Here is a 26,990-nt window from a genome sequence, read left to right on the forward strand (position 1 = left end):
CCCACAGGTAACCACTAGTTTGCTCTCTATATCTGTGGGTCTTGTTTCTGTTTTGTTATATTCAGTTTTTATTTATTTATTTATTTATGGCTGCGTTGGGTCTTCGTTGCTGTGCATGGGTTTTCTCTAATTGTGGCAAGCTGGGGTTACTCTTCATTGGGGTGCACGGCCTTCTCATTGTGGTGGCTTCTCTTGTTGCAGAGCATGGGCTCTAGATGTGCAGGCTTCAGTAGTTGTGACGCATGGGCTCAGTAGTTGTGGAGCATGGGCTTAGTTGTTCCGCGGCACGTGGGATCTTTCCAGACCAGGGATCAAACCCGTGTCCCCTGCATTGGCAGGTGGATTCCTAACCACTGCGCCACTAGGGAAGTCCCTATTCATTAGCTTTATTTTTTAGATTCCACATATAAGTGATAACCAGAGTATTTGTCTTTCTCTGTATGACTTATTTCACTAATCATAATACCTTCCAGGTCCATCCGTGTCATTGCAAATGGCAAAATTTCATTCTTTTTTATGGCTGAGTAGCTGAAGTATTTCTTTAAAATAGAATTCAACAGCTTTTGGTTGTTTTTTTTTTTTTTTGGAAACCCTTTAATCTCATTATAGCAGTGGTTCTTACCTGGGCTGATTCTGACCCCTCCCTCCAGGGGACATTTGGCCATATCTGGAGACACTTTTGGCTGTCACAAATGGGGGTGGTGCTACTGGAGTATAGGTCAGGGACACTGCTAAACATCCTACAATACACAAAGTGGTCTCCCTATAAAGAAGTATCATGCGGCCCAAAATGTTAACAGTGCTGAGTTCGAGAAATCCCATTCTTTAGGATAAGAAAATTCATTTTTTCAAAATTAGATTGTCTCACTCTCTCCTCTAATTAAAAGGAAATGGAACTCCATTTTGTAAGTCATGAGAAGCAGAAATGATGTTATCACATGGTGATGCCAGTCACAATACTTCTGATGTCCATAATTATTTTCAGAAAGTAAAAGTGCTTGATAACATCTTCAGGAAAAACACAAACTTCATATATAGGTAGTATAATTAACATTGTAAAGTATTAAAAGTGAACTTACCTTTGGTTCATTGATAAAGTTCCCCGAACATAGCGACTACCATGGGTTGCTTTTGACTGGAGTTTCTTTATGAGATTGAAGTTTCCACCAAATTGTTAATTGCTTTCAGTTTCCCCATCTCCAAGAAAGGCAAAAAAGGTACCTGAGAAAGAAGCTGTTTCTGTTCTTGTTTTCTTGCTACTGGCACATTAGTATTCGACAGTGGTACTGTACTAAATTCTGGGACTGCTACTGAAATGTCATTAAATTCCAACTTTACACATCTGGCATGCCGCCAAGTGCAGCTCAGTGTGTTAAAGTGTGGATTACGGCCCCAAAAAATCAATGCTCTAGAATTCTGCGTTTATGTAAACCTACAATTAAAAAGTGGGCAATCACTTTCTTTGCTTATCTGATGAGGGGAAGAGAAGCGAGCTGTTTTTCTAGGGTGGAGAGGTGAAAGTGTCAGCTTAAAACAGAAGCATTCCCTGGCACATCTTTTAAGACATAGCTTTTGATAAAGACAGTTTCTCTGTACACCTCTCAGCCTAGCACTGACCCGCACTGGTCAGGGAAGGTCCCTCATTTTCACAGACAAACTTTGGGAGTTTCTTCAGAGAACCTGGTTTGATGTTGTAGAATTTCCTTAAGAAATGTGTGAGCATTTGTGAGTAATGGGAAAACAAAACAAAACACTGGATCCTCATGAAAGAAGGTAGCGATAGCACGAGAGGACAGTTTTTGGACAGTGCATGTGTGGGTATGCTTATTTTAAATGACAGAGAGGTTATCCACAAGGCTCCTAGTGGAAAGGCAAGCACTTCTCCCAATCCCGCAGGAAAACAACGTAAAGCTTCAAGCAGTATAGTCACTGCCTGCCATCTAGCAATTAAAAATGGCAGGATGGGAAGACTAGAGATTCATTCGGCGCCTCTCTTGCAGAGATCAGGGTACTAAGGTGGAGCTGCCAAAGCAACAGGTACTATCCTACTTCTAGAGGCTAAGGTTTGACGCATTCATATTAGAAAGGGATTTAGGACACAGTTCTACCCACAGGGCAAAACAATGTCAGCAACAGCAGCTTCAAATTCAAAGGAAATATTTATACACAGATACAATGAAAGATACAGTTTATCTTTGTGGCAGGTAGCTGTGGCTGTCAGTCAGCTGCTGAAAACAATTTCAGAAAAAAAAAAACTTTGCAGAGTTGGTTTTTCGATCATTTTGACCAAAGCAGAGCAAAGCGAACCAAGGCAAAGCAAAGCAAAGCAAAAAAAAAAAAAAAAAAGGAAAAAAGAGCATTCTTTTCCAGGAAATCTATTATTTTTCATCACAACAGAAAAATCTCTGTATTGAAATGTTTTGGCTACATTTCTCATTTTGGGGGTAGAGTGGTTCTGGACATGAAAGATTTGTATTTCTCAGTGCAGTCCCCTCAACCTTCTTTTTTTTGCGGGTGGGGGTGTGTTCTACTGCTTTCTTAATCAACTTTCCCAAGAATCACCTTTTCAAGTGGAGTAATGATAGAGCTACAACTAGCTCTGCAGTCTAGGAAACTGGGTGTTCGTGTGATTGGAAACATGAAAGATTTTGACTGAATTATGGGAATACTATATAGAATTTGAATAGAATTTTATCCTTTATTCATTTTAAGATAATTTTATCTTACTCAAAGGAGACTTGATAAGTGACTTAAAAGGGGCACTATTAGAGAGTTAGGATTTAATTGTAATCTTATTTACATTTCAAATGCAGAATCAAATTTCAGTATCTTTTGCCATACTTGAGAGAGAATGGATTTAGTTAAGTGTTTTTATTTGTGGCTGGGGAGGCTAAAATAGCTGACAGGTACTCATGTAAGGGGAAGATTAGCTCTCCTCATTCCATGCTGCCAGGTTCAAGATGTGCCCACTGCACTGATAGTTCTGCAAACATATAACATCATGTTAGATTCCATCAATATGTTTACCCCAGGAGTGAAACTGGGACATGCCATTGTCTTTTCTAGCTTCGTATTATCTATGGCTGCATAACAAATTACCCCTAAGTTTAGCAGCTTAATGCAACATATACTATCTTGGGTTTCTGAGTCAGTAATCTGGGTGTGGCTCAAGGTCCCTCACAAACTATAATCAAGGTGTTGTCTGTGGTCATCTCAAGGCTCCAGTGGGGGGAGGAACCTCTTCCAGACCCAGTCACGTGTTGCTGGCAGGATTCAGTTCTTTGCAGGTGGTTGTACTGGGGGCCTCTGTGCTGTTGCCTGGAAACCCTGGTTTCTTGTCACATAGGCCTCTCCATAGGGCATCTCAGAACATGGCAACTGGCTTCCATCAGAGCAGGAAAGCACAAGAGTAATAGTGAGCCAGATAGAAGACAGAGTCTTTCTGTCACCTAATCTCAGGAGAGACGTGTCCTTTTTGCCGTATTCTGTTCATTAGAAGCAGGTCACTAGGTCCAGCTCACATTCAAGGTCAGGGGATGATAGAGGATTGTGAATACTGGGAGGTAGGAATTACTGGGAGCCATCTTGGAAGCCTCCTACCACTTATTTAAAGCGTTATTCTTTTTTTATATTAAAAACTAATGACTGAGAAAGTAAGGTTACCTTCAGACACTGAATGAAAGGCAGAGGCCACATATTTGAGTCAGTTGCAGCAAGTTACTTGTGCACATTTTCAGAGCTAAATTGTCTTCTGAGGCGTTACACGTAACAGACTGATAGAGTTACTCAAAGGTAGAGAAAACTCCCCTACGATTCACATGACTATTTTTGGGTTCAAAATTTGTGAATGCTTCTCTGAAACACCACTTAATACAAAGCTTAATACAAATCCTAGACAATGTCATCAATGGAAGAATAGAACAAGATTTGAAAAGCATGTTCAAAACCTAGATTTTTTGATGGAAATTCCTTCTAGCAATCAGCAGGTACTCAAAATGTTTCAATAAAGAAGGTACCGGCTCAAGTGGCCTGCTAGCACCAGATGTTACAGAGTATGACAAAGCTTGGAGGGTGAGACCACTTTTAGATAAAAGCTATTTCTTGATCCTAAATAACACAAAAAGTAGAATTGCTCTGTAACTATTTGCGGAGACAGACCAGTGGTAGCTACCTTTCTTTTCTTCTCCTTTTGCTCCTTGATCTGTGTGACTGAAAGACTCAAGAGTTTTTGGCTTTCTTTGCTTTCTTCTCAGGGTACACCTTTCATGAGGTCTACCCACCCACCCTTACTAAGCTTGGCTGTGTACCTCAAAAGGACAACGTGTTCTGACAGCCCACTCTGTGGAAGATCTCAGGGCCACTTCAGTGACCAGAGGCAGCAGCCTGGATACTGCAGGCAACCTAAGACCATCTTGTTCTATTTTTTTGTTTTAAGTTCCTCACTTGAAGATTTATTTGAAAACTTAAAATGGTGTAATAGTCTGAGGAAGCTTTTATTTTTTATCGTAACTATGATTATTTTAGTTTGGAAGTGAACAGATAGGAAATGCCAACTTTGCCTGGGAAGGAATTTAGGATTCTTTGAGACTTCTAGAGACTTTGGAAATTGAGGCAAGCAAGGAAATCAAAACACAAGTTTTATTCCCAGTTCAAGGGTCAAATTCTTTACTGTGATGTATCAAATCGAGTATTAAGCATATGAGAAGTCTTATATGGTCTGGAAGTTCACTTCTAAAAGAAAAATCATTGCTTCAAAAGAATATACTCAAGACAGTACATACTAAACATGCACCCCAGTCATTAGCTTCCTGGGCTTTTATAGTCATTAAACCAATCACAGAAATATATGGAAAAGTTGCTTTAAAAAAAGCAAATTCAGAATTACGAGTTTGTTATTAGTAGAGGTATATAAAACATGGACAACTGATTTTGCAGAAAGCTAAAAAAGAGATATCCGAGGTCAACTTGTCATATTATTTAGCTCAGAACTCAAATCATTCTCCAAACTCAAGAGATACAGCACACACAAGTGTTTTAATTTCTAGAGTATACTTTTTTCCTTTAGATTTAAAAAAGATCACAAAAGCAAAACACTGAAAGCTCTTTCTGTCCAGTGTCAAGGATATAAATTGTTAACAAACATTGTTTATTAAGAATTCACAGTAATTGTCTTGTAGAATTTGCAGGTGCCAAGAAATCGTGGCAACAAAATTGTAGAATAACAAAGTGCTACATAAGGAAAAATAAAAGTAAAATATAATGCTTTGAAAGAAATTGTTGTAGAATAAATTACATTTTAAATCAGAGTAATTGACAGCCTTACATGAAACATCTGGGCTGCTGTTTAGAGTGGCTTTTAAAACATATAGCCAGCTAAAGCAGGGAGAGAGCAGAAAGCAAGGAAAGGGCGCTGGACTAGCTCTGAGATGTGGGCACTGCCTTCTCTTCTCTGTGCTTCAGTCTTCTCATTAATAAAGTTGGAGCAGATAATCTTTCTTGGATCTTCAAAAAAAAACCAAAATCTCAAGGTTCCTTCTGATCATGAACAATACAGCAGACACCATTCTGTAAGAGAGCATACTCTTCTCTGATTGAGAATTATTCCTGTAGTCACAACTAGGCTTTTCCTATCCTGTTCATCAGTTGACACACTCCTGAAACAAGGAAGCGTCCTCACCAGACAATAGCAGAACTATAAAAATGTTCAGGCATTTAGGAGGTTCTTTCAATGCCTAATAATCATATGAAAAGTGACAAAGACACTGACACAAGCTATTAACAAGTCAAAATAAAAGGAGTGTTTTTGATCTCTTTTGTGATTTGAAATGTGGAAAATCCTTTGCTTTTTGTTGAACCTTTGGGGTAAACATCTCCCCTCACAAAAGGTACATCATACTTTATTCCTACATACTTCAGATGTTGGGATTTGTAGGTTTCCTGAAATTTGAGGGCACTTGGGGATTAATACCTTGTGTTAAATTTGGGATCAGTGGTGTCACAAATGACAATGCTGTACAAGTGCACCTAATGCTGCTTCTGAATTGAAGATATTCTCTCCTCCAGATTTGCCTTTTTTGTTCTATGTTTAACACTGGGTATTATATTCTCTGTGAAGGGTGTAATAACTTCCACAAGATGGCTAAATTTCTTCTTAAATTACTAAAATTTATGGCTTTCACATTAGTAAACAATTTGCAAAGTTTTCTCATTACCTCAAAGATGAAAGACTATATATACAGCAATTAGCATTATTCTGGAAATAATGCCTAAAATTTATAGTTTCATTCTCTTCTCTTCATATCATATACTGCCAAATGTTTAACTAAGAAATAAATGAGATCTAATACCCACCTATAGTTCAATGAATAATAATAAGCCAGTCTCACAGATGTAGAGAACTAACATATGGTCGCTAAAGTGAGAAAGTGGAGGGGGTGGTGGTGGTGGTGTGATGAACTGGGAGATTGGGATTGACATGTATACACTGATGTGCATAAAATAGATAACTGATAAGAACCTGCTGTATAAAAAAATAAAATAAAATTCAAAATAACATAAAATAAAATAATAAGCCAGTCTCAGGCTAGCTTAGCTATTGATCGTCTGGTTCTTTAGTTCCTAGACTACACTGAGATGATGTGTCTTCACTGGGTTAAGATTTACCATTATGGCCTCTCTCTGTATTTTGCATTTTCTTTAAATTACGAGGAAATGTCGTTCAATATGAAGACCCTCCTTTCTTTAGTTTAAGAGAAAACTAGCCTCTTGCAGATAAGTTTGAGTTTTCTACCATGAAAAACAAAGATTTCATTTGTTTTAGCAGCAAGAAAATTTAGAATCAAATTTGTTGTCCAAGCTTTGCTGAGTTGCCTGAAATCATGTACTTCTGTGCTTTTTTAAATGTTAAATGTCTTCTTTAAAGGCTTTGTATTTTGTAGGCCTCTTCATACCCTTTTAAGAGACAGCAAGATACAAATTTCAAAAATAAAAATACAGGGGCTTCCTTGGTGGTGCAGTGGTTGAGGGTCCGCCTGCTGATGCAGGGGACGCGGGTTGGTGCCCCGGTCTGGGAGGATCCCGCATGCCGCGGAGCGGCTGGGCCCGTGAGCCGTGGCCGCTGGGCCTGCGCATCCGGAGCCTGTGCTCCGCAGCGGGAGAGGCCACAACAGTGAGAGGCCCGCGTACCACTAAAAAAAAAAAAAAAAAAAAAAAAATACAGTTACAAGTGACTAGTTAAGCATATTGTATTATTTTCTACTATAGATGTTAAAGAGGATTTAATAGTTTTTTTTTAATGGATATAATTTTACATAGAAAATATGATAATTTTCCTTTCATTAAGAATGAGATCACAGTTATTATTTTATTAAGGATTTACTGAATACTGTCTGGTGTGTTACCTACTAAAATGCCTTTTCAGCTACTGAAAGAATTTAGCTACCTAACCTGGCTCTGGTTCATTAGTTCATTGAATACTACATTCGGTAAGTCTTGGTAAGTCTTTTTACCTTCCCAAGTTATATTTTTAAAACAGGAAATTATGCTGACTTTAAAAAAACTTAAATCAAGACAATACTATTTGTAGGCTTTCCTATCTTCTGGATAGTATATACTTTTTTAAAAATAAAAAATGTGATATAATAAGCATTTTGAAGGAGTATTATACATGTATCATGTTTAAGGTCACAGTTTTCATTAATCTGAGAAAACATACAGATGTGATACTTTAAAAAAATCAATGAAATCCAGTGAAACTTTAATTTCTCATTTCATTGAGAATTTAACTACAAAAATATTAAAAATGAGAATTTATCTTTTAGTTATAATTCAATAAATGGATTCCTTTCCATATATATCTTAAGATCGAAAATCTCAGTGCCATAAATAACATGATTGAAGAATCATGTAACAATGTATATTTTAATATCAGATTTGTGTAGTGATTTAGAACAATAAATATCACACAGTGAAAAATTTATAAACTAAATGCAATAACAAGAGGAAACAAACGCTTATGTACACATTACCAAGGTCTTTACAATAAATTATAGTGTACAGTTCCATCACAGCATATTTGTATACAAAGTCACTAATGCAAACACTGAAAGAAATCTGTCATGTAGCTCTTTAATCTTGATTTAATAAAGTTTGTACAGTATCAAATAATATCAAAAGTCTAAAAAAACACAATGAGTTTTTATATCATGTTTATAAATTATTGTTTATATACCATTAAAAAAAAATAAGGTCAAAAGTGCAGTTTAAAAAAAAGTGGAAATTGTTATTCTTGGTAAGAACTAGAAAAACGTACTGTCCCAAGTAAGAAGCAATCTAAAGGCTTATACAGTTTCTTAGGCATTTTCCTTTAACTCTCAAACAACCTTGGTTACCATATCCTACAAGAAAACCAATACAAAGGGAGTAAAATAATCTTTTTATAAAAATAATACAAAACACAGATCTAGTAATGAGAAACACTGGAAATAAATATAATGATAGGCCTCCCCCAAAATGCAGTAAATGACTTTTTGCTCACAGGAATGAATGGGCTATCACTGAATGTAATAAAACTTGGGAAATTTCAAAGCATTTCTAAAAATTTTAATCTTTGTCAAGTTTTTAGGTATAACTGGCAATGGTGCATACATCCCAGGATTATGAAACTTTTTCGTATAACTAAGACAAAATATGACTTAAAGGTGCTAAATCATATCACAGAAAATAAAGACTAAGGATCCAGTAATTAAAAGGCAGCAGTATAGAAACTAGTCAAGAAGAAACAGATGGACAAAACACAACTCTGTGTCTTAATTGGCACTTATCACAGTAACTAGTTATATTTTGACAAATTCTAGAACAAATGCCTATATTGAAATACGTGTGATACATGAACCACTTATATAAGAAACTGAAAGGGTAAAATTACTGGCTTACAAAACAAATTAAATTTAGAGAAAAGAAAAAAATAAAAGGAATGTGAAGAAAAATCTTACTTTTAAACTTATTGTGGGATCAAAACATTGACAGAGCTGTATCAATCAGGAGCGGTCTTCCTGCTGCTAAGACCCGCAGGCAGCTGAGCCTGACGCACCACCACCCCTCATCTCTCCAAATGCTACTATGTAACTGGTGCTTTGTTTGTAGGACACTGAGCAATAGAGGCTTATTTTTTGTTTTTTACTGAATGGAATAAGTTCCCAGGTTGGGTTAACATATATAGACTGCCTGAGATAATAAAAACTTCACCATTACATTAGGTTAATGGGAAATGAAGATCTTCCTGGCTCTGACAGGAGAAAAGGGTTGGCTGCTGAAAACAGTATGGGTGCTCTGTAGGCTACATACGTACGTACTTAATAATTAATGTCACCTTCAGTAGAAGATTAAAAATCGATGGATATGGATGCTTGTGCAGAATCTTCCCGCCCTCTGACATAAATTTCACAGGGAATCTCTTCCATTACTCTGTCTTCTAGGGCCTGTTCAGGGCACTCGTGTGCCTGCTTGAAAGTGTAGCTACTCTTTTTGAAGGTGCTATTAAATGTTTTCATTGGCTGCGGTTGTGCAAAATCATTTCGGAAGGGAAGTTCCATGGAACTGAGGTTGGTCCTGCTTTGTTTGATGCTGGGTGCCTGAGATCCACAGTGATGGTCGTGGATGCACCGCGACGCCGTGGAGGAGCACCGCGCCTTCTGGTAGCTGTCCAGTTCCTCCGACAGGTCGGCCAGGTCCGCAGACATCTCCTTGTCTCTCAGTGAAAACAGTTCATAATGAGGAGGATCAAACACTTCTTGGAATCCAGTTTTATTAAAAGCAGTTTTGCAAGCCATGACCTTTTTTCGAGGCTGTTTCACTTGTACTAAAATAGAAATAATGAGAAGGACCAAGACAATCCCTGACGTAATGCCAATAATTGTTCCGTGAGTTTTAGTGATTTGTTCAAACAGTCCTGCTTTTTTCTTTTCTGCAGAAAAGAGAAAGAAAAACGATGAGGCTTTTAAAATTCGTTCATGAGTCCTGTCACAAATTGGTAAAGTATTTTTAAGTAAAGCAGAACACTTCGGTATTTTTTTTCAAATACAACACAGAAAATGCAATTTAAAATTAGGTTTTTAAACAAAATAATCCCATTACGACTTCTGGTTAAACTAACCAATCGTAACGCAGCTAGACAGACCACGAAAAAGGAAAAGGACTTGGTTCTTTACTCAGAAGGTACATGAATACATAGCTTGCAGATCAAAGTAATACATGAATACAGAAAACGCCAAAACAAAATACCCTTGTTCTATCAAGTTTAGCTTTCTGTTCTATGGTAGTTTTGAGTATACCCATAGTTTTTCTACTGATGGCCATAAGCAAGAGATAACGAAAATGATCTGACTAACCCACTCAGGTATGTTATCATGGTCTACTGTTTTTGAATGATTACCTGAAAATACTTTCTCTCAAGTACTTAAGATAGCCATATCAGATTACATTAACTTTCCACAGTAAGATATTTATTGAACTCTTGGGAGAATAAAAGGGAGATAAACTTTAGTACTGAAACAGTGATTTGATAACCAGTTTGTAGACATTCAGCTAGTATTACCACAAGCCATATTTATCTTCCAGGGAGTATATACTGGAAATATAGTGTAGGAAATTCATGGAATAAAAAAAGCAGTCCTTATAATGATTCTGTTTTTACATTGTAAGACTGAATCCATCAGTTGATTTTTATTAAATAGTATTTTCATTTAATTAAAAAAATAAGAATACTCTAGGTTACAATCTAAGTTATTATGAGAATAAGGTATCTTTACAATAGAAATGACCAAGAAAATAAGGGCAGGAAATACCATGATTGACTTTTGAACAACTTTAAGGTAAAAAACATAGTCTATAAAAAAAATGCTTTTGGTGAGAATAAATATTTTTCTTCACTTTTACCACATCCCAGAGGTCTATGATCCATTAAGGAGAACATTTATTTTATATGTGTTTATTCCAGCCAAAGCAGTTATGCCAAGCACAGTTGTAGAAAAAGACATTTTAATTTTTTCTTAATGAAAGGCAATGGACACTCCTCTCTCAAAAAGGCTGGCCTTTGCCAGTAGACTCACCTTTACAATGATTTTCATCCCAAGGGTATGCACAGTTTTGAACCCCATTACAGACTAAAGAATTATTGATGCACATGTTGCTATGGCAAAAGAAAGTGCTGCCTGTGCAGGGAGCTGTAGGAAAAAAGGAAACTTTGTTGCTAAGAACTGAAAGCATACAGATTACAACTCATTGTGATTTATTGTACATTTACTCTTATAAAGTCAATATCTTACCTCAAAGGCTTTTTTGTGAACACACTCTGTACTACACAAACAATAAGACAAAGGCCAATATTCTCTGTTGCTGACTCATGTAAACCTGAACTTAGTTTGGGCACCAAAAGACTGTTTTTAGTGTAATGACAATATGAATATACGGTCATCCCTTGGTATCTGAGGGGGATTGGTTCCAGGACCCGCTGCAGACACCAAAACGTGCAGATGCTCCTGTCCCATAGTAGGCCTCTCCATATCCAGTTCCTCATCTGTGGATTCAACCAACCATAGATCATGTAGTACTCTAGGATTTGCTACTGAAAAAAATCCACGTATAAGTGGACCTGCACAGTTCAAACCTCTGTTACTCAGGGGTCAACTGTATTTCCCATGGTTCTTATGAAACTAGTATATAGCCCGGTATATATATATATATATATTTTTTTTTTTGGCTGTGTTGGGTCTTTGTTGCTGTGCATGGGCTTTATCTAGCTGTGGCGAGCGGGGGCTACTCTTCTTTGCGGTGTGCGGGCTTCTCATTGTGGTGGCTTCTCTTGTGGAGCACGGGCTCTAGGCGCTCAGGCTTCAGTAGCTGCGGCATGTGGGCTCAGTAGTTGTGGCTTGCGGGCTATAGAGCACAGGCTCAGTAGTTGTGGCGCACGGGCTTAGTTGCTCCATGGCATGTGGGATCTTCCCAGGCCAGGGCTCGAACCCGTGTCCCCTGTACTGGCAGGTGGATTCTCAACCACTGAGCCATAGCCTGGTACATTTTTTCAAAATGTTAAAAGAAAATGTTAGCAAAGACGTGGAGACACTGAACCCTTGTGCATTGCTGGTAGAAATGTAAAATGGTGCAGCTGCTGTGGTAAATAGTATGGCAGTTCCTCAAAAATTCATATAGGTTACCATAAGCTTCAGCAATTCTCCTTCTAGGTATATACTCTTAAGAATTGAAGGCAGAGACTCGAACAGATACTTGCTGTTCATAGCAGCATTATACACAAGAGCCAAAAGGTTAAAGCAACCCAAATGTCTGTTGATGGATGAATGGATTACCACAGACAAAAAGGAAAAAAAGCACTCTTTGGAATTTCAAAAAAAATGTTTTAAACAGTAAAGATATATGGAATATATGCCATTGAATTTCATATTTGATATAATTCTTAAAAAAACCTTAATGGTCTCAAAGCTCATCATAAGGACAATAAGTATTAGTTACATACATAAGCTGTTAGATTAAGGATAGAAAAGCCAATGAAGATGTATGGTGGTATTTTATTCAAGTACAAAATTAGCTAGTGTACCCACTTCTGTTGTGTCATATATATCATAAAATCATATTACACAAATGTGTGTACTTTAAAATAGAACAAGTGTCCTAGAGAACGTATAACATTTTTGAATTCCTCATTTCTAAAAACTGGAGTTTTGTTTTTTGTTTATATATCATACCATAATTCTATTATATGCTATATCATATTACATGTTGAATTCTTATTTTACCTATTTTATCCAGTTCACAAATGGGGATACAGGGAAGAGAAGCTATTTTCAAGACAGGGTGAGTGACGTTATAAACAGCACTGTGGCTTCTGGGTATTCTGATTTTCTGAGTGAAACTCAGCTCTGAATCATCAGCTCTTAACGTTTATCAACAGAACATTATATGATTATATGACAGTACTTTGATGGCTCTCCATAGTTCCAAGTGGCAAAAAAGACAGGTTTTCTGCAGTGTTTCTTACTGATTGAACAGTGAGTGGAAAATACCCTTAGTTTTTTATCATAGGGTTCTTTTTTTTTTTTTTTTCGGTACGCGGGCCTCTCACTGCTGTGGCCTCTCCCGTTGAAGAGCACAGGCTCCGGACGCGCAGGCTCAGCGGCCATGGCTTACGGGCCCAGCCGCTCCGCGGCATGTGGGATCTTCCTGGACCGGGGCACGAACCCGCGTCCCCTGCATCGGCAGGCGGACTCTCAACCACTGCGCCACCAGGGAAGCCCCCATAGAGTTCTTTATAACTGTTCTCCACATTATTTAAAGCAATTAGAGAGCAGCACTGATATTGTCAGATTTCGTTTTGCAGAAATGTGAAGTATATTTAAAATTACAAATGTATTAAGCTTTATGGATTTTCAAAGGACAAGCATAGCTGTTTATAATGAGAATCAATGTATGAGTTATTGACGTGGGTTGCTAATGACATGCTTCAATTCAAAACTATATAAAATGGCTGAATTATAAGTCTTTATAAATAAGGGACAAAGATAACAGCAAAAATACTGCTGTTATGAACTACTCTCTACTTACAGCCTGAGGACTTTCTCCTTTCCCCTTTACTCACTATGGGTCATGGTGTGGGAGAGAAGAGGGGGTTAGGATTTTAGCTTCCCTCTACTTCTGATGAGATGTGGCAATGATGGTGAAAGATGGTTCTCTCCTTCAATTAGGTCTGCAGGGGACCCGTAGGGCAGTATGTCACTGAAAATCACACTATGGATTTATTCTAACAAAAATATCTTCTGCTGCTTTCACAGTTCTAGTCCTGGAAATTACTCTCCTAAAACCGTTCCCTTTCTTAAAGAGTGAGGTATAAGTATTCAGTGCTTGGGAAGAAGTCAAACATATCCTGGTTGCTATTCTGTATCATTCATTTTAGCCAAGTTATACTATTTTAGTCACATCTGCAATCTACAATGAGTAGAAATGAAGTGGATCTCTCACGTAGAATTAGTCCATTTATGTAAACCTCCTCAGGAATATTTTCATGGATGGATTAATAATAATTACAAATCATTAACATTTTAGAGAACAAAAGAGTTTAACAATTTGAACTAATAAGCATGTAAAAATGTACTGTTTGGAGCTCTCAAATGTGCTTATCAAATGGACATTCTTAAACTGGGACTTTTGTTTTATAAAAATTCACAAAATCCTTTATTTTGATCACACACTTTTTTTGGAGGGGAGGTTTTCTTTTTCTTCTTGGGTAATAAAGCTACATTTAGGATATGGAGCTAAGTCTACTGCAGCCTTCAATTAGTCTGACCTTTAGTGACTAGTGTAAAGATATCACTTGAAGGAGGCTTGTCACCTGTTTACTTATCAGATTTGTATTAAAGAGAAATCATTAGTGTTTATAGAGAAAACAGCTAAAACACGTTAGAGAAGAATTTTACATATAAGTTTAGACCACTGCCAAAATAAATATAATGTGAGTTAAGAATGTGAACAAGTAGCCATATTTAAAAGTCTTTAAAAATAAACTGGTGGAATTAATTCTGCTGATAGTTTACTTAACCTAATATATCTGTGCAAAAAGTTAATGCAGCAGGACCAAGGCTGCTACCTTTAGAAGGGTCTGTGTGCAAGGCTGGCCCTCAGCTGGCATCTGGGAACTTGGCTTTCCTCTATTACCTGACTGATAAGGTGGTTCACGGTGCCTAGAGTTTGTGTTAACAATGTCATCTATGCCAAATACTTGCTTTCCTTCTGTGAATCTAGAATTTCGGTATACGCAAGGCAGACAGTGCCGATGTGAACAGCCCCCAATATAAAACCTTGGGTGCTGAATCTCTAAATGGGCTTTTCTGGGCAGGAACATTTTACATATTACTGCATTTTCTGGTTGCTGGAGAAATGAACATACTCAGTGTGCCCCACTTGGGAAGGAGAGAGCATAATGAAGCCTGTGAAAGGACTTCTCCAGATTCAGACAATCTTTTTCCCTTACTGATCCTTTCACTGTAATAATCTTAGCTGTTAGGATGAATGTATGTTGGTCCTAGCAAATCACCTATCATGTGGGTGGCGTTGGGGAGCCCTGAAACAATATCCAAAATGTTATCATTTTAACATGTAATCAATATAAAACATTATTAATGAGATATTTTACATTCTTTATTTCATACCAAGTCTTTGAAATCTGGGATCTATTTTTGTAATTATAGCACATTTCAATGTAGACTGGCTGCATTGTTAAGTGCTCACCAGCTACATGTGGCTGATGGACCCTGTACTGGACAGCATGGGTAGTACAGATGTTGGGAGTAAATGTACTGAGGAAAAAGTAAGAAGGCTAAAAGGCTTTCTTGCTAACTGCATCTTTGTATCAAGCGCTGATTTGAATTATCTGAAACAGTAAAACAGCCTTTGTAGGGTTGTTTTTTATTTTTCAAGTTTGAAAAGTTTTCAAAATAAAACAATTTTTAGAAACAAACTGAGGTTATATCTATAGATCGATAAAAAGCAACAGCACAGTCTACTTGTGGCAAATACCACTGCTGAGCTCTTGACATTTCCCAATGCTCGAGGAATTCACTACACCCAAAATAACTCAACACTTTCTTTTATCCATTCAGTTTTCATTTTCCAAGTCAGTCGGGCCCCAGAAAGTGACTGTCACTTTGCATCCTTGTGGAGTCTGTCTCCACAACTCTTCTTTCTCCTCACTGTCACTTCTTTGGTTCAGACCTTCCTGGTTTCCCACCTCAATCATGGAAGTAACCTCCTAAGTAGCCTCCATGCCCCAATAAAAGTACAGCTCTGATTATATCTTTTTGTAGTATAACACGCTTCAAAACTCCCCAATGCCTGTCTAAATAAAGCCTTTAGTTTAAAGGTCTTCAAATTCTAGCTTTAATCTACCTTTCCCAGTTCATTTCTCTCTGTTCTCCTTTCCACTACTTCTTGTGGGCCAAATTAACTCTGATTCTATACCTTTTTCATTATAGTACCTCTGTTGGAATAATAACCTCAATTAACATTTCTACCTTCTAAAATCTACCTACCCTCAAGGATAAACCCAAAGGACCTTCCTTCAAGGACTACTTGCTTCATAAACAATGCTGCCCACTAGAAGTAACTTTGATATTTAATAAGAAAGCACTTTGTTTTCTGTCTTAAATGGTCTTTGTCATAGTCAATCCTGTATTTACTTCATTTGCATATATGCCACCTCACTTAAGTGACTGTAAGATCCTTTAGGACAGGGACTGTATCATCCATTTTTGTATCTTCATAGCAAACACTTCATATTGTAAAAGTTAAATAAATGAATGGAAGGCAGGTAGGAAGACTGGTTGGCTAAAATTAACTTCATAACCCAACTGACCATCTGGCAATTCAAAAAGATCTTTAAAATTAAAAATAGAAGAGTTCAGCTACAGTAAAGACTGTATATGGTCACATACAACCATGATTTTAATATAGAATCCAAGGAATAATAATATAATACTTTGAAATTATAAGTAAAGGGTAAAATTAGTAATTCCCAAATTTCTCAAGAAAAATATCTGATAATATCTTACTGTTATACTGAAATGTTTACTAACTTTGGATTTGCAAAAACCATATAGCTTACCATTATACCATACTCATCAGTGAGGACATGAAAGCTAAAACATTTGTCTCATGAGGACAATAGATATTATATACCACTTATTTTTTCAAATATATGTGATGGGAACATACACATGCAAGTGTATCCAGGAAGTCTGGGTGAGTCCTTAAATGGTAGTTTTTTTCATATAGGAGATGACTGTGAGGAAAGGAACCCATTAAACAGGCTAATCAGCCCTACCCAAATGTAGATTAAAGTTAAGGGCCATTCAAAACCAAGTCAAAAACATGATGGTGTAAAAGCAGTTTTTTGTCAAGCTAATGCAATATGATCTGCACTTACAATAAGCAAAATCAACAAAATAATTATTAGGAAATACTGACAAGTCACTTGTACTTTTATAGGAGAGACAAAAGCAGTGAACCATTTTGCCTTGTGAGGATCTGTTCACTTGAATTACCAGGAGTTTAAGGGAAGAATTCTAACATCTGTTCTCAAAGTTTCTCCACTTATAAGCTGGGTCAGTGTGTCTACACATGAGCTACAACATCCTTTAATATGAAAAAGTTCCCACATGCTCATAAAACAGTAAAGATACCTTTAAAGACTTAGGCAATCAAAAAAAGACAAAATCCCCATTGTAACCACAAGGAAGATGTCTAAAGGATATGCACAGAAGGAAATCTAAATGTGTCACTACAAAAGTCAACCAAGCACAAAAGAAGGCTGTGATGAAGGAAATAAGGGATAACAAAGCTGTTAAGACATATAGAAACCAAACAGCAAAATTGCAGAAGTCCTTCCTTATTAGTAATTACTTTAAATGTAAATGGATTAAACTCTCCATTCAAAAGGCAGAGATTAGCAGAAAAGATTAAAAAAACCAAGATCCAACTATATGATATTCTATAACAGATTCACTTTAGATCCAGAGACACAATTAAGTTGAAAGTAAAAGGATGGAGAAAGATATTCCATACATATAGTTACCAAAAGAGAGCTGGGCTGGTGATACAAATACAGGCACATGTTGGAGATATTGCTGGTTTGGCTACAGGCTGCTACAATGAAGCGGGTATTCAAGTACTCACATGAATTTTTTTGTTTCCTAGTGCATATAAAAGTTACATTTACATTTTACTGTAGTCTGTTAAGTGCACAAGTAGCATTATATCTAAAAAACACAATGTACATACCTTAATTAAAAAACACTTTATTGCTAAAAAATGCTAACCACCATCTGAGCAAGTCTTTTTGCAATAGTAACATCAAATATCACTGATGACCATAACAAATGCAATAATAATGAAAATATTTGAAATATTGTGAGAATTATCAAAACATGACAGAGACAAACAAAGTGAGCAAATGTTAGAAAAATGGTGCCAATAGACTTGTTCAACACAGGATTGCCACAAACCTTCAACTTTTGAAAAATACAGTACCTATAAAGCGCAATAAAGTGCCGTGCAATAAAACAAGGTATGCCTATTATCAGACAAAAACAGACTTTAAGTCAAAACTGTTACAAGTGACAAAGGACACTGTACATTGATAAAAGGGTCAATTCACCAAGAAGATATAATAATTATAAATGTATATGGGCCAAAAATCAGAGTCCCAAAATATAAGAAGCAAACATTGTTAGAATTTAAGGGAAAATTAGACAGTTCTATGATAACAGTTGGAGACATCAATACTCCACTTTCAATAATGAATAAAACTACACAGAAGATCAATAAGGATGGAATTCCCTGGCGGTCCAGTGGTTAGGACTCTGCACTCTCACTGCCAAGGGCCTGGGTTCAATCCCTGGTCGGGGAACTAAGATCCCACAAGCCAAGCAGGATGGCAAAAAAAAAAAAAGACCAGTAAGGAAATAAAGGACTTGAACAATACTATAAACCGATTGGACCTAACAGACATGTATAGAAAACCCTACCCAACAACAACAGAATATATTTTTCTCAAGTGCGCATCGAACATTCTCCAGGACAGACCATATGTTAGGCCAAAAAAAAAAAAAAAAAAAAGAAAATCTTAATTGTAAAAGATGGACATAATACAAAATGTCTTTTCCAATAACAATGAAATGAAACTAGAAATCAATAACAGAAGGAAAACTGGAAAATTCACAAATATGTGGAAAATAAACTACACACTCTTAACCAACCAATAGGTCAAAGAATATATCACAAGGGAAATTAGAAAACACCTTGAGACAAATGAAAATGAAAACACAACATACCAAAACTTACAGGAGGCAGCAAAAGCAGTGCTAAGAAGGAAATTTATAGCTATAAATGCCTACACTAAAAAAAGGAGACAAAAAAGGGAGAAAGACCTCAAATCAATAACTTAAAGAACTAGAAAAACAAGAGCAAAATAAATTAAAAGTTCCATGCCTTTGTCAGAAGCATTAAAATACTAAAGATTAGAGCAGAGATAAATAAAACAGATGAAAAAAGACACCAGAGAAAATAAAAACCACCAAACTTGGTTCTTTGAAAAGATCAACAAAATAGGCAGACTTTTAGATACAATGACTACGAAAAAGAGATTAAAAAGACTCAAATTACTAAAATCAGACATGTAAGTTGGGACATTAGTGTACATTTTACACATATACAAAGGATTAGAAAAGAATACTAAGAACAATTTGTATACCAAAAAAAAAAAAAAAGGCTAACCTAGATGAAACAGACAAATCCCTAGAAACACACAAACTACTGAAACTGAACAAAAAGAAAAGAATCTCAATAGATCTCTAACTAGCAAGGAGACTGAATCAGTAATCAAAAACATTTCAACAAAGAAAAGCCCTGGACCAGATGGCTTCTCTGGTGAATTCTACCAAACACATTAGAAAAATTAACACCAATCCTCAAACTCTTCCAAAAAGTTGGAGGAGAGATCACTTCTTACTCACTTATTGGCCAGCATTACTCTGATATCAAAGCCAGACAAAGATACTAGAAGAAAATAAAACTGTAGACCAATATCACTTATGAATATCAATGCAAAAATACTCAACAAAATACTGGCACTGAATTCAGCAACATTTTAATATGATAACCAAGTGGGATATAAGGATGGTTCAACATACAAAACTCAATCAATGTAATACACTGCAATAACAAAATGAAGGGGAAAAATCCACATGATCATCTCAAGTGAATCAGAAAAAGCATTTGACAAAACTGAACACCATTTCATGATAAAAACACTCAATAAAGTAGGAATAGAAGAACACTTCTTCAACATGATAAAGGCTATATATGAAAACCCCACAGCTAGTAACATACTCAATGGTGAAAGGTTGAAAGCTTTCTCCCTAAGATTAGGAACAAGACAAAAATATCCACTTTCACTTCTATTCAATATAGTGTACTAGAAGTGCTAGCCAGAACAATTAGGCAAGAAAAGGAAATAAAAAGCATCCAAATTGGAAATTAGAATTGGAAATCCAAATGATAAAGTTATCTCCATTTGCAGATGATATGATCTTACAAGTAGAAAACCCTAAAAGACCACACACACACACACACACACACACACAACACACACACACACACAACACACACACACACACACAGATTCAGAGCACATAAACTAATTTAGCAAAGTTGTAGGATACAAAATCAACAAAAATTAGTTACATCTCTACACACTAACAAGGAACAAATGGAACATTTACAACACATTGAAAAGAAGAAAATTCTTAGGAATAAATTTAACCAGGGAGATATAAGATGTACGATGAAAAGTACAAAATGTTGCTAAAAGAAATTAAAGAAGACAAATAAATGGGAAGACATCCTGGGTTCATGGACTGAAGACTTAGTATTGTTAAGACGACAGTACTACTCAAAGCAATCCACAGATTCACTGTGATTCCCATCAAAATTCCGAAAGTATTTTTTGCAGAATAGAAAAACTTATTCTAAGATTCATGGAATCTCAAAGGACACTGAATAGTCAAAACAGTCTTGAAAAAGAACAAATTTGGAAGACTCTTCCTAATTTCAAAACTTACTACAAAGCTACAGTAATCAAAACAGGTGGTACTGGCATTAGAATAGACAAATAGACCAACGGAATAAAGAGCCCCTCAAATAAACCCTCACATATTTACAGTCAATTGATTTTTGACAAGGATAACAAGACTATTAAAAGGGGAAAGGACAGTCTTTTCAAGAAATGGTCCTGGGAAAACTGTATATTCACATGCAAAAGAATGAAGCTGGGCCCTTATCTTATACCATATTTAAAAATTAACATGAAATGGATCAAAGTCCTAAATGTAAGAGTGAAAACTATAAAGCTTTTAAAAGAAAACATAGAGAAAAGGAGTGACGTCAGCAAGATGATGGTGCAAGTGCTCCCTTTGTCTCTCCCCTTCAGTCTACAACCAGTAACACATCCATAACTCAACTCTGCCCAATAGACCAGGATGCTGGAGAATTGCAGACATCTGTATATCTAAAGGTGGGTGGACTGGAACACAAAGAGGAGGCAGCACTCAGGGAACAGCAGAGTCACTGCCTGTGATCTCTGCCACTTTGTTTCTATGGCTGAGCCTGCAACCCCAGAGAACCTGGTAGCGGCAGGGGAGGCGGCCATACAACACCAGCCTCCTGGCTGCAGTGGTACCTGCAGCCACAGGGAACCAAAGTTACTGGGACCTGCAATCCCAGCTCCCTTCTTCCCCTCCCCCTACTCCCATGGTAGCAGAGCCTGCAACTCAGTAGACCCTGGACGTGGTGGAGGTGCCCGCAATCTCAGTGCCCCAGGTGGCGATGCCAACAGCAGCAAGGCACCAACAACCCTGGAGGCACAAGCGATGACAATAAAGAAGATGACAACGAACAAAGTGCCGATCCTCAAATGTATAACCGGAAGCAGCTCCAGTAAAAGAAACCAAGAACTTGTGTTATAGTGCCACCTACTGGAAAACTAAAGAAAGGCCTCACATTACTAACCTGTTGAACCCTTAGAATCAAGTGGGGCGGGGGGCGGGGTCCAGTGGGTAAGGCTCTGCACTCCCAATGCAGGAGGCCCGGGTTTGATCCCTGGTCAGGGAGCTGGATCCTGCATGCACGCTGCAACTCGGAGTCCGCATGCCTCAACTAAGAAGTCCGCAAAAAAGCCTGCATGCCGCAACTAAAAGATCCCACATGCAGCAACGAGGGTCCTGCGTGCTGCAACTAAGACCCGGTGCAGCCTAAATAAATAAATTTAAAAAAAAAAAAAAAAAAGAATCAAGTGGGGGGGGGGAAAGCTTTGTTACTTCAAATGTGCGATCAGAGGAACAACGCGTCAAGCACAATGACGAATCACGGTAACACCATATCACAAAAAGAAAACGAAAGTCCTCCAGAAACCAAACTTAAAGTATCAAAATAATGTGATCTGACAGAGGATCCAAATTAGCCGTCACAAAGAAACTCAACCAGCTACAAGAAAACTCAGAAAGGCAGCTCAATGTACTCAGGAATAAACTTAATGAACAGAGGTAATACTGTATCAAAGTGACTGAAACGCTAAAAAAAACCAAACAGAAATTCTGGAGTTGAAGAACTTAATAAATCAGATGAAGAAAGCACTGGAAAGAGAGCAGACCATATGGAAGCTCGAAGATAGAAATCTAGAAATGAAACAGGTAGAAAAGGAGAGAATTAAGACCAAAAAATGAGGAAATTCTATGAGAACTATCTAACTCTATTAGGAAGGGCAACGTTAAGATAATGGGTATCCCAGAAGGAGAAGGAGTCAGAGAGTTTATTTAAATAATAGCTGAGAACTTCCCAAACCTGGGGAAGGAACTGTACATACAAGTCCATGAAGCTAAGAGAACATCTAATTACCTCAATACAGAAAGATCTTCTCCAAGACACATTATATTAAAACTGTTGAAACTCAATGAAAAAGAAAGAATTTTAAAGGCAGCCAAAGGGAAAAAAAGATGGTAACCTACAAAGGAACCCCCATTAAGCAAGCTATCAGCAGATTTCTCAGTAGAAACTCTACAGGCCAGGAGGGTGTTATGACCCACTCAAAATATTGAAAGACAAAAACTGTCAGCCAAGAATAGTCTTTCTAGCAAAATTATCATTCAGATATGAAGGAGAAATATAGGCTTTTCCCCAGACAAACAAAACCTAAGGGAGTTGATCAACTCTAGATATGCTTTACAAAAATGTTGAAAGGAACTCTTCTACCTGAAATGAAAAGGCAAAAGTATACAAAACTTTGAGTAAGGTGATAGAATCAGAAAATTGCAACTCTGTATCAGAATAGGTTGTTAAACACTTGATCATAACATAAGGCTTAAAGGAAAAAAAACTGTAAAAATAACTATAGCTACTTCAATTTGGTAACAAACTCACAACATAAAAAGAAATAATTGGGACATCTAAAACACAAAAGGGGAGAAGGAAAAGGTCAGGACTCATATAGGCAAATGAAAACAAGATGTTATCAACAGAAAAAAAGAGTATTTTAACTATGTGATATTTTATACAAACCTTATAGGAACAACAAAACATAAAAACAGAGGAAACTGAGAAAACATCCTAGAAAATGACCAAACTAAAATAGCAGACAGAAATACAAGGAAAAAAACCACAATGGAGATACAGACCAACCAGAAAACAAAAAATAAAATGGCAGTACTATGTCCTGATTTATCAATAATCACCCTAAATGTAAATGGACTGAATTCACCAATCAAAAAGCACAGAGTGGCTGGACGAATTAAAAAGCAAGACCCAACCATATGCTGCCTCCAGGAGACTCACTCAGCTTTAAAGACAAACATAGGCTCAAAGTGAAGGGATAGAAGATGATACTCCAAGCAAATGACAGCCATGGAAATCAGGTGTAGCCATACTCATATCAGATAAAACAGACTTCAAGCCAAAAAAGGTAACAAGAGGCAAAGATGGACATTATATAATGATAAAGGGGACAATTCATCAAGAAGATGTAAGTTATTCATATGTATGCTAACATAGGAGCACCAAATTATATAAAGCAATTAACAGACCTAAAGGGAGAAACTGACAGCAACACCATAATAGGGGATTTTAACACCCCACATACATCAAAGGATAGGTCATCCAGACAAAAAGTCAACAAGGAAAAGTACACGTAAATGAAAAGTTACACCAGAAGGACTTGATAGATTTGTACAAAACATTCTATCCAAATGCATTCTTCTCAAGTGCACATGAAATATTCTCAAGGATAGACCATATGTTGGGACACAAACAAATCTCAGCAAATTTAAGAATGAAATCATATCAAGTATCTTTTCTGAGCACAACACTATGAAATTAGATATCAACCAGAAGAAGAAAGCTGGAAAAATCATAAATTTGTGAAGAACAAATGCTATTGAACAAGAATTAGATCAGCAAAAAAATCAAAGGAAAAATTTAAAAATACCTGAAAATAAGTGAAAATGAAAATAGGACATACCAAATCTATAGGGATGCAGCAAAAGCAATACTAAGAGGGAAGGTTATAGTGATACAGGCCTGCCCTGAGAAACATGAAAAATCTCAAATAAATCTAAACTTACATCTAAAGGAACTAGAAAAAGAAGAATGACCAAAGCCCAAAGTCAGCAGAAGGAAAGAACTAATGAAGATCAAAGCAGAAATAAGTGAAACAGAGACCAAAAAGACAATAGAAAAGATCAATGAAACTAACAGCTTGTCCTTTGAAAAGATAAAATTGACAAACTGTTTGCTAGACTACGAAAAAAAGAGAGAAGACTCTGATAAAAGGAGAAATAACAAGGATACCACAGAAATATAAAGGATTATAAGAGAATATTATGAATAGCTGTATGACAACAAATTGGACAACCTAGAAGAAACGGACAAATTCTTAGAATATCCAACCTTCCAAGACTGAACCATAAAGAAATAGAAAATTTTAATAGACTCATCTCCAGTAAAGTGGTTGAAAAAGTAAACAAAAATTCCCCCAAAACAGAAGTCCAGGACGAGATGGCTTTACAATGTGAATTCTACCAATCATTCAAAGATTTAATACCTATCTCTCAATCTCTTCTAACAAATTAAAGAAGAGGGAATACTTCCTACTCATTCTACTAGGTCAGCATTACCCTGATATCAAAACCAGGCAAGGACACCACAAAAAAATTATAGGTTCATCTCTGATGAACACAGATGCAAAAATACTCAATAAAATATTAGCAAACCATACATTAAAAGGATCATATACCATGATCAAGTGGGATTTACCCTAGGGATGCATCCATAAATTAATCAATGTGATACACCTCATGAACAAAATGAAGGATAAAAACCATGATTATCTCAATAGATGAAGAAGCATCTGACAAGATTTAATACCCATTTATGACAAAAATCTCTCAATAAAATAGGTACAGAAGGCATGTACCGAAAACATAATAAAGGCCATATATGACAAATGCACATCTAACATCATGCTCAATGATGAAAACTTAAAGCTACTCCTCTAATATCAGGAACAAGGCAAGGATGCCCAATCTTGCTACTCCTATTCAACATAGTATTGGAAGTCCTAGCCAGAGAAATTAGTCAAGAAAAAGAAATAAAACGTATCCATATTGGAAAAGAAGAGGTAAAACTGTAACTATTTGTGGATGACATGATTTTATGTATAGAATACTCCAAAAAATTCACTAGGGACTTCCCTGGTGGCACAGTGGTTAAGAATCCACCTGCCAATGCAGGGGACATGGGTTCGAGCCCTGGTCTGGGAAGATCCCACATGCCGTAGAGCAACTAAGCCCGTGCACCACAACTACTGAGCCTGCACTCTAGAGCCCATGAGCCACAACTACTGAGCCCACGCGCCACAACTACTGAAACCCACATGCCCTAGAGCCCATGCACTGCAACTACTGAGGCCCGTGCACTCTAGAGCCCATAAGTCACAACTACTGAGCCCATATGCTCTAGGGCCCATGTGCCACAACTACTGAGCCCGCATGCTGCAACTACTGAAGCCCGTGTGCCTAGAGTCCATGCTCCGCAACAAGGGAAGCCACGGCAATAAGTCCATGCACCTCAACGAAGAGTAGCCCCTGCTCACCGCAACTAGAGAAAGCCCACATACAGCAACGAAGACCCAATGCAGCCAAACAAATAAATAAATAAAATTCAGGGACTTCCCTGGTGGCACAGGGGTTAAGACTGGGGCCTGCGTTCGATCCCTGGTCAGGGAACTAGATCCCACATGCATGCTGCAATTAAGGAGCTGGCAAGCCACAACTAAGACCCAGTGCAACCAAATAAAAAAATATATATTTTTAAAAATTCACCAAAAAACTTTTGGAAATAATAAATGAATATAGTGAAGTTGCAGGGTATAAAATTAATATTCAACCATCTGGTGCATTTCTATACACTAATAACAAACTAACAGAGCAGTTAAGAAAAGAATCCCATTTACAATCACAACAAAAAGAATATAATACTTAAGCGTAAACTTAACTAAGGAGGTGTAAGACCTCTACAGTGAAAACCATAAGACCTGTTGAAAGAAACTGAAGACACAAATAAATGGAAATATATTCTGTGCTCATGGACTGGAAGAATTAATATTGTTAAAATGTCCACATTACATAAAGCAAGCTACAGATTCACTGCAATCCCTATCAAATGCCCCAAGAACATTTTCACAGAAACAGAACAAAAAATTCTAAAATTTATATGGAAACATAGAAGACCCTGAATAGTCAAAGCTATGCTGAGAAAAAAGAACAACTGGAGGTGTCACACTCCCTGATTTCAAATTATATTACAAAGCTGTAGTATTCAAAATAGCATGTTACTTGTAGAAAACAGACACAGAGATTAATGGAACAGAACTGATAGCCCAGAAATAAACCCACACACATATGAACAAGTAATTTACAACATAGAAGCAAAGACCACACAATGGAGAAAGAATAGTCTCTTCAATAAATGGCACTGGGTAAACTGGACAGCCACATGCAAAAGAATGAAACTAGACCACTACCTCACACCACACACACAAATCAACTCCAAATGGATTAAATACTTGAATGTAAGACCTGAAACCATAAAACTCCTTGATGAAAATAAGCAGTACACTCTTTGATCTTGGTCTTAGCAACGTTTTTCTGGGTATGTCTCCTCAGGTAAGGGAAATAAAAGCAAAAATATAAAGTGAGGGCTTCCCTGGTGGTGCAGTGGTTGAGAGTCCGCCTGCTGATGCAGGGGACACGGGTTCGTGCCCCGGTCCAGGAGGATCCCACAAGCCGCGGAGCGGCTGGGCCCGTGAGCCATGGCTGCTGAGC

At 37.1% G+C, this 26,990-nt stretch overlaps 1 protein-coding gene across 1 annotated transcript in view; it reads right to left on the minus strand.

Annotated features, from left to right (window-relative positions):
* Positions 1 to 7,868: 7,868 nt before the first annotated feature.
* Positions 7,869 to 26,990, minus strand: part of NETO2 (neuropilin and tolloid like 2) — a 64,598-nt gene continuing 45,476 nt past the window's right edge. The window contains exons 8-9 of the mRNA XM_089902471.1: positions 11,109 to 11,222; positions 7,869 to 9,964 (exon numbers count right to left, since the gene is read on the minus strand). Coding sequence (XP_089758597.1) covers positions 9,384 to 9,964; positions 11,109 to 11,222 — 695 coding nt within the window. The 3' untranslated portion in view covers positions 7,869 to 9,383. The remainder of the gene's footprint in view (positions 9,965 to 11,108; positions 11,223 to 26,990) is intronic.

This window comes from Delphinapterus leucas, chromosome 20 (assembly GCF_059928025.1).
Source record: "Delphinapterus leucas isolate spDelLeu-1000000601 "Yukka" chromosome 20, BTC_Dleu_Yukka2, whole genome shotgun sequence".
Classification (NCBI taxonomy): Eukaryota; Metazoa; Chordata; class Mammalia; order Artiodactyla; family Monodontidae; genus Delphinapterus; species Delphinapterus leucas.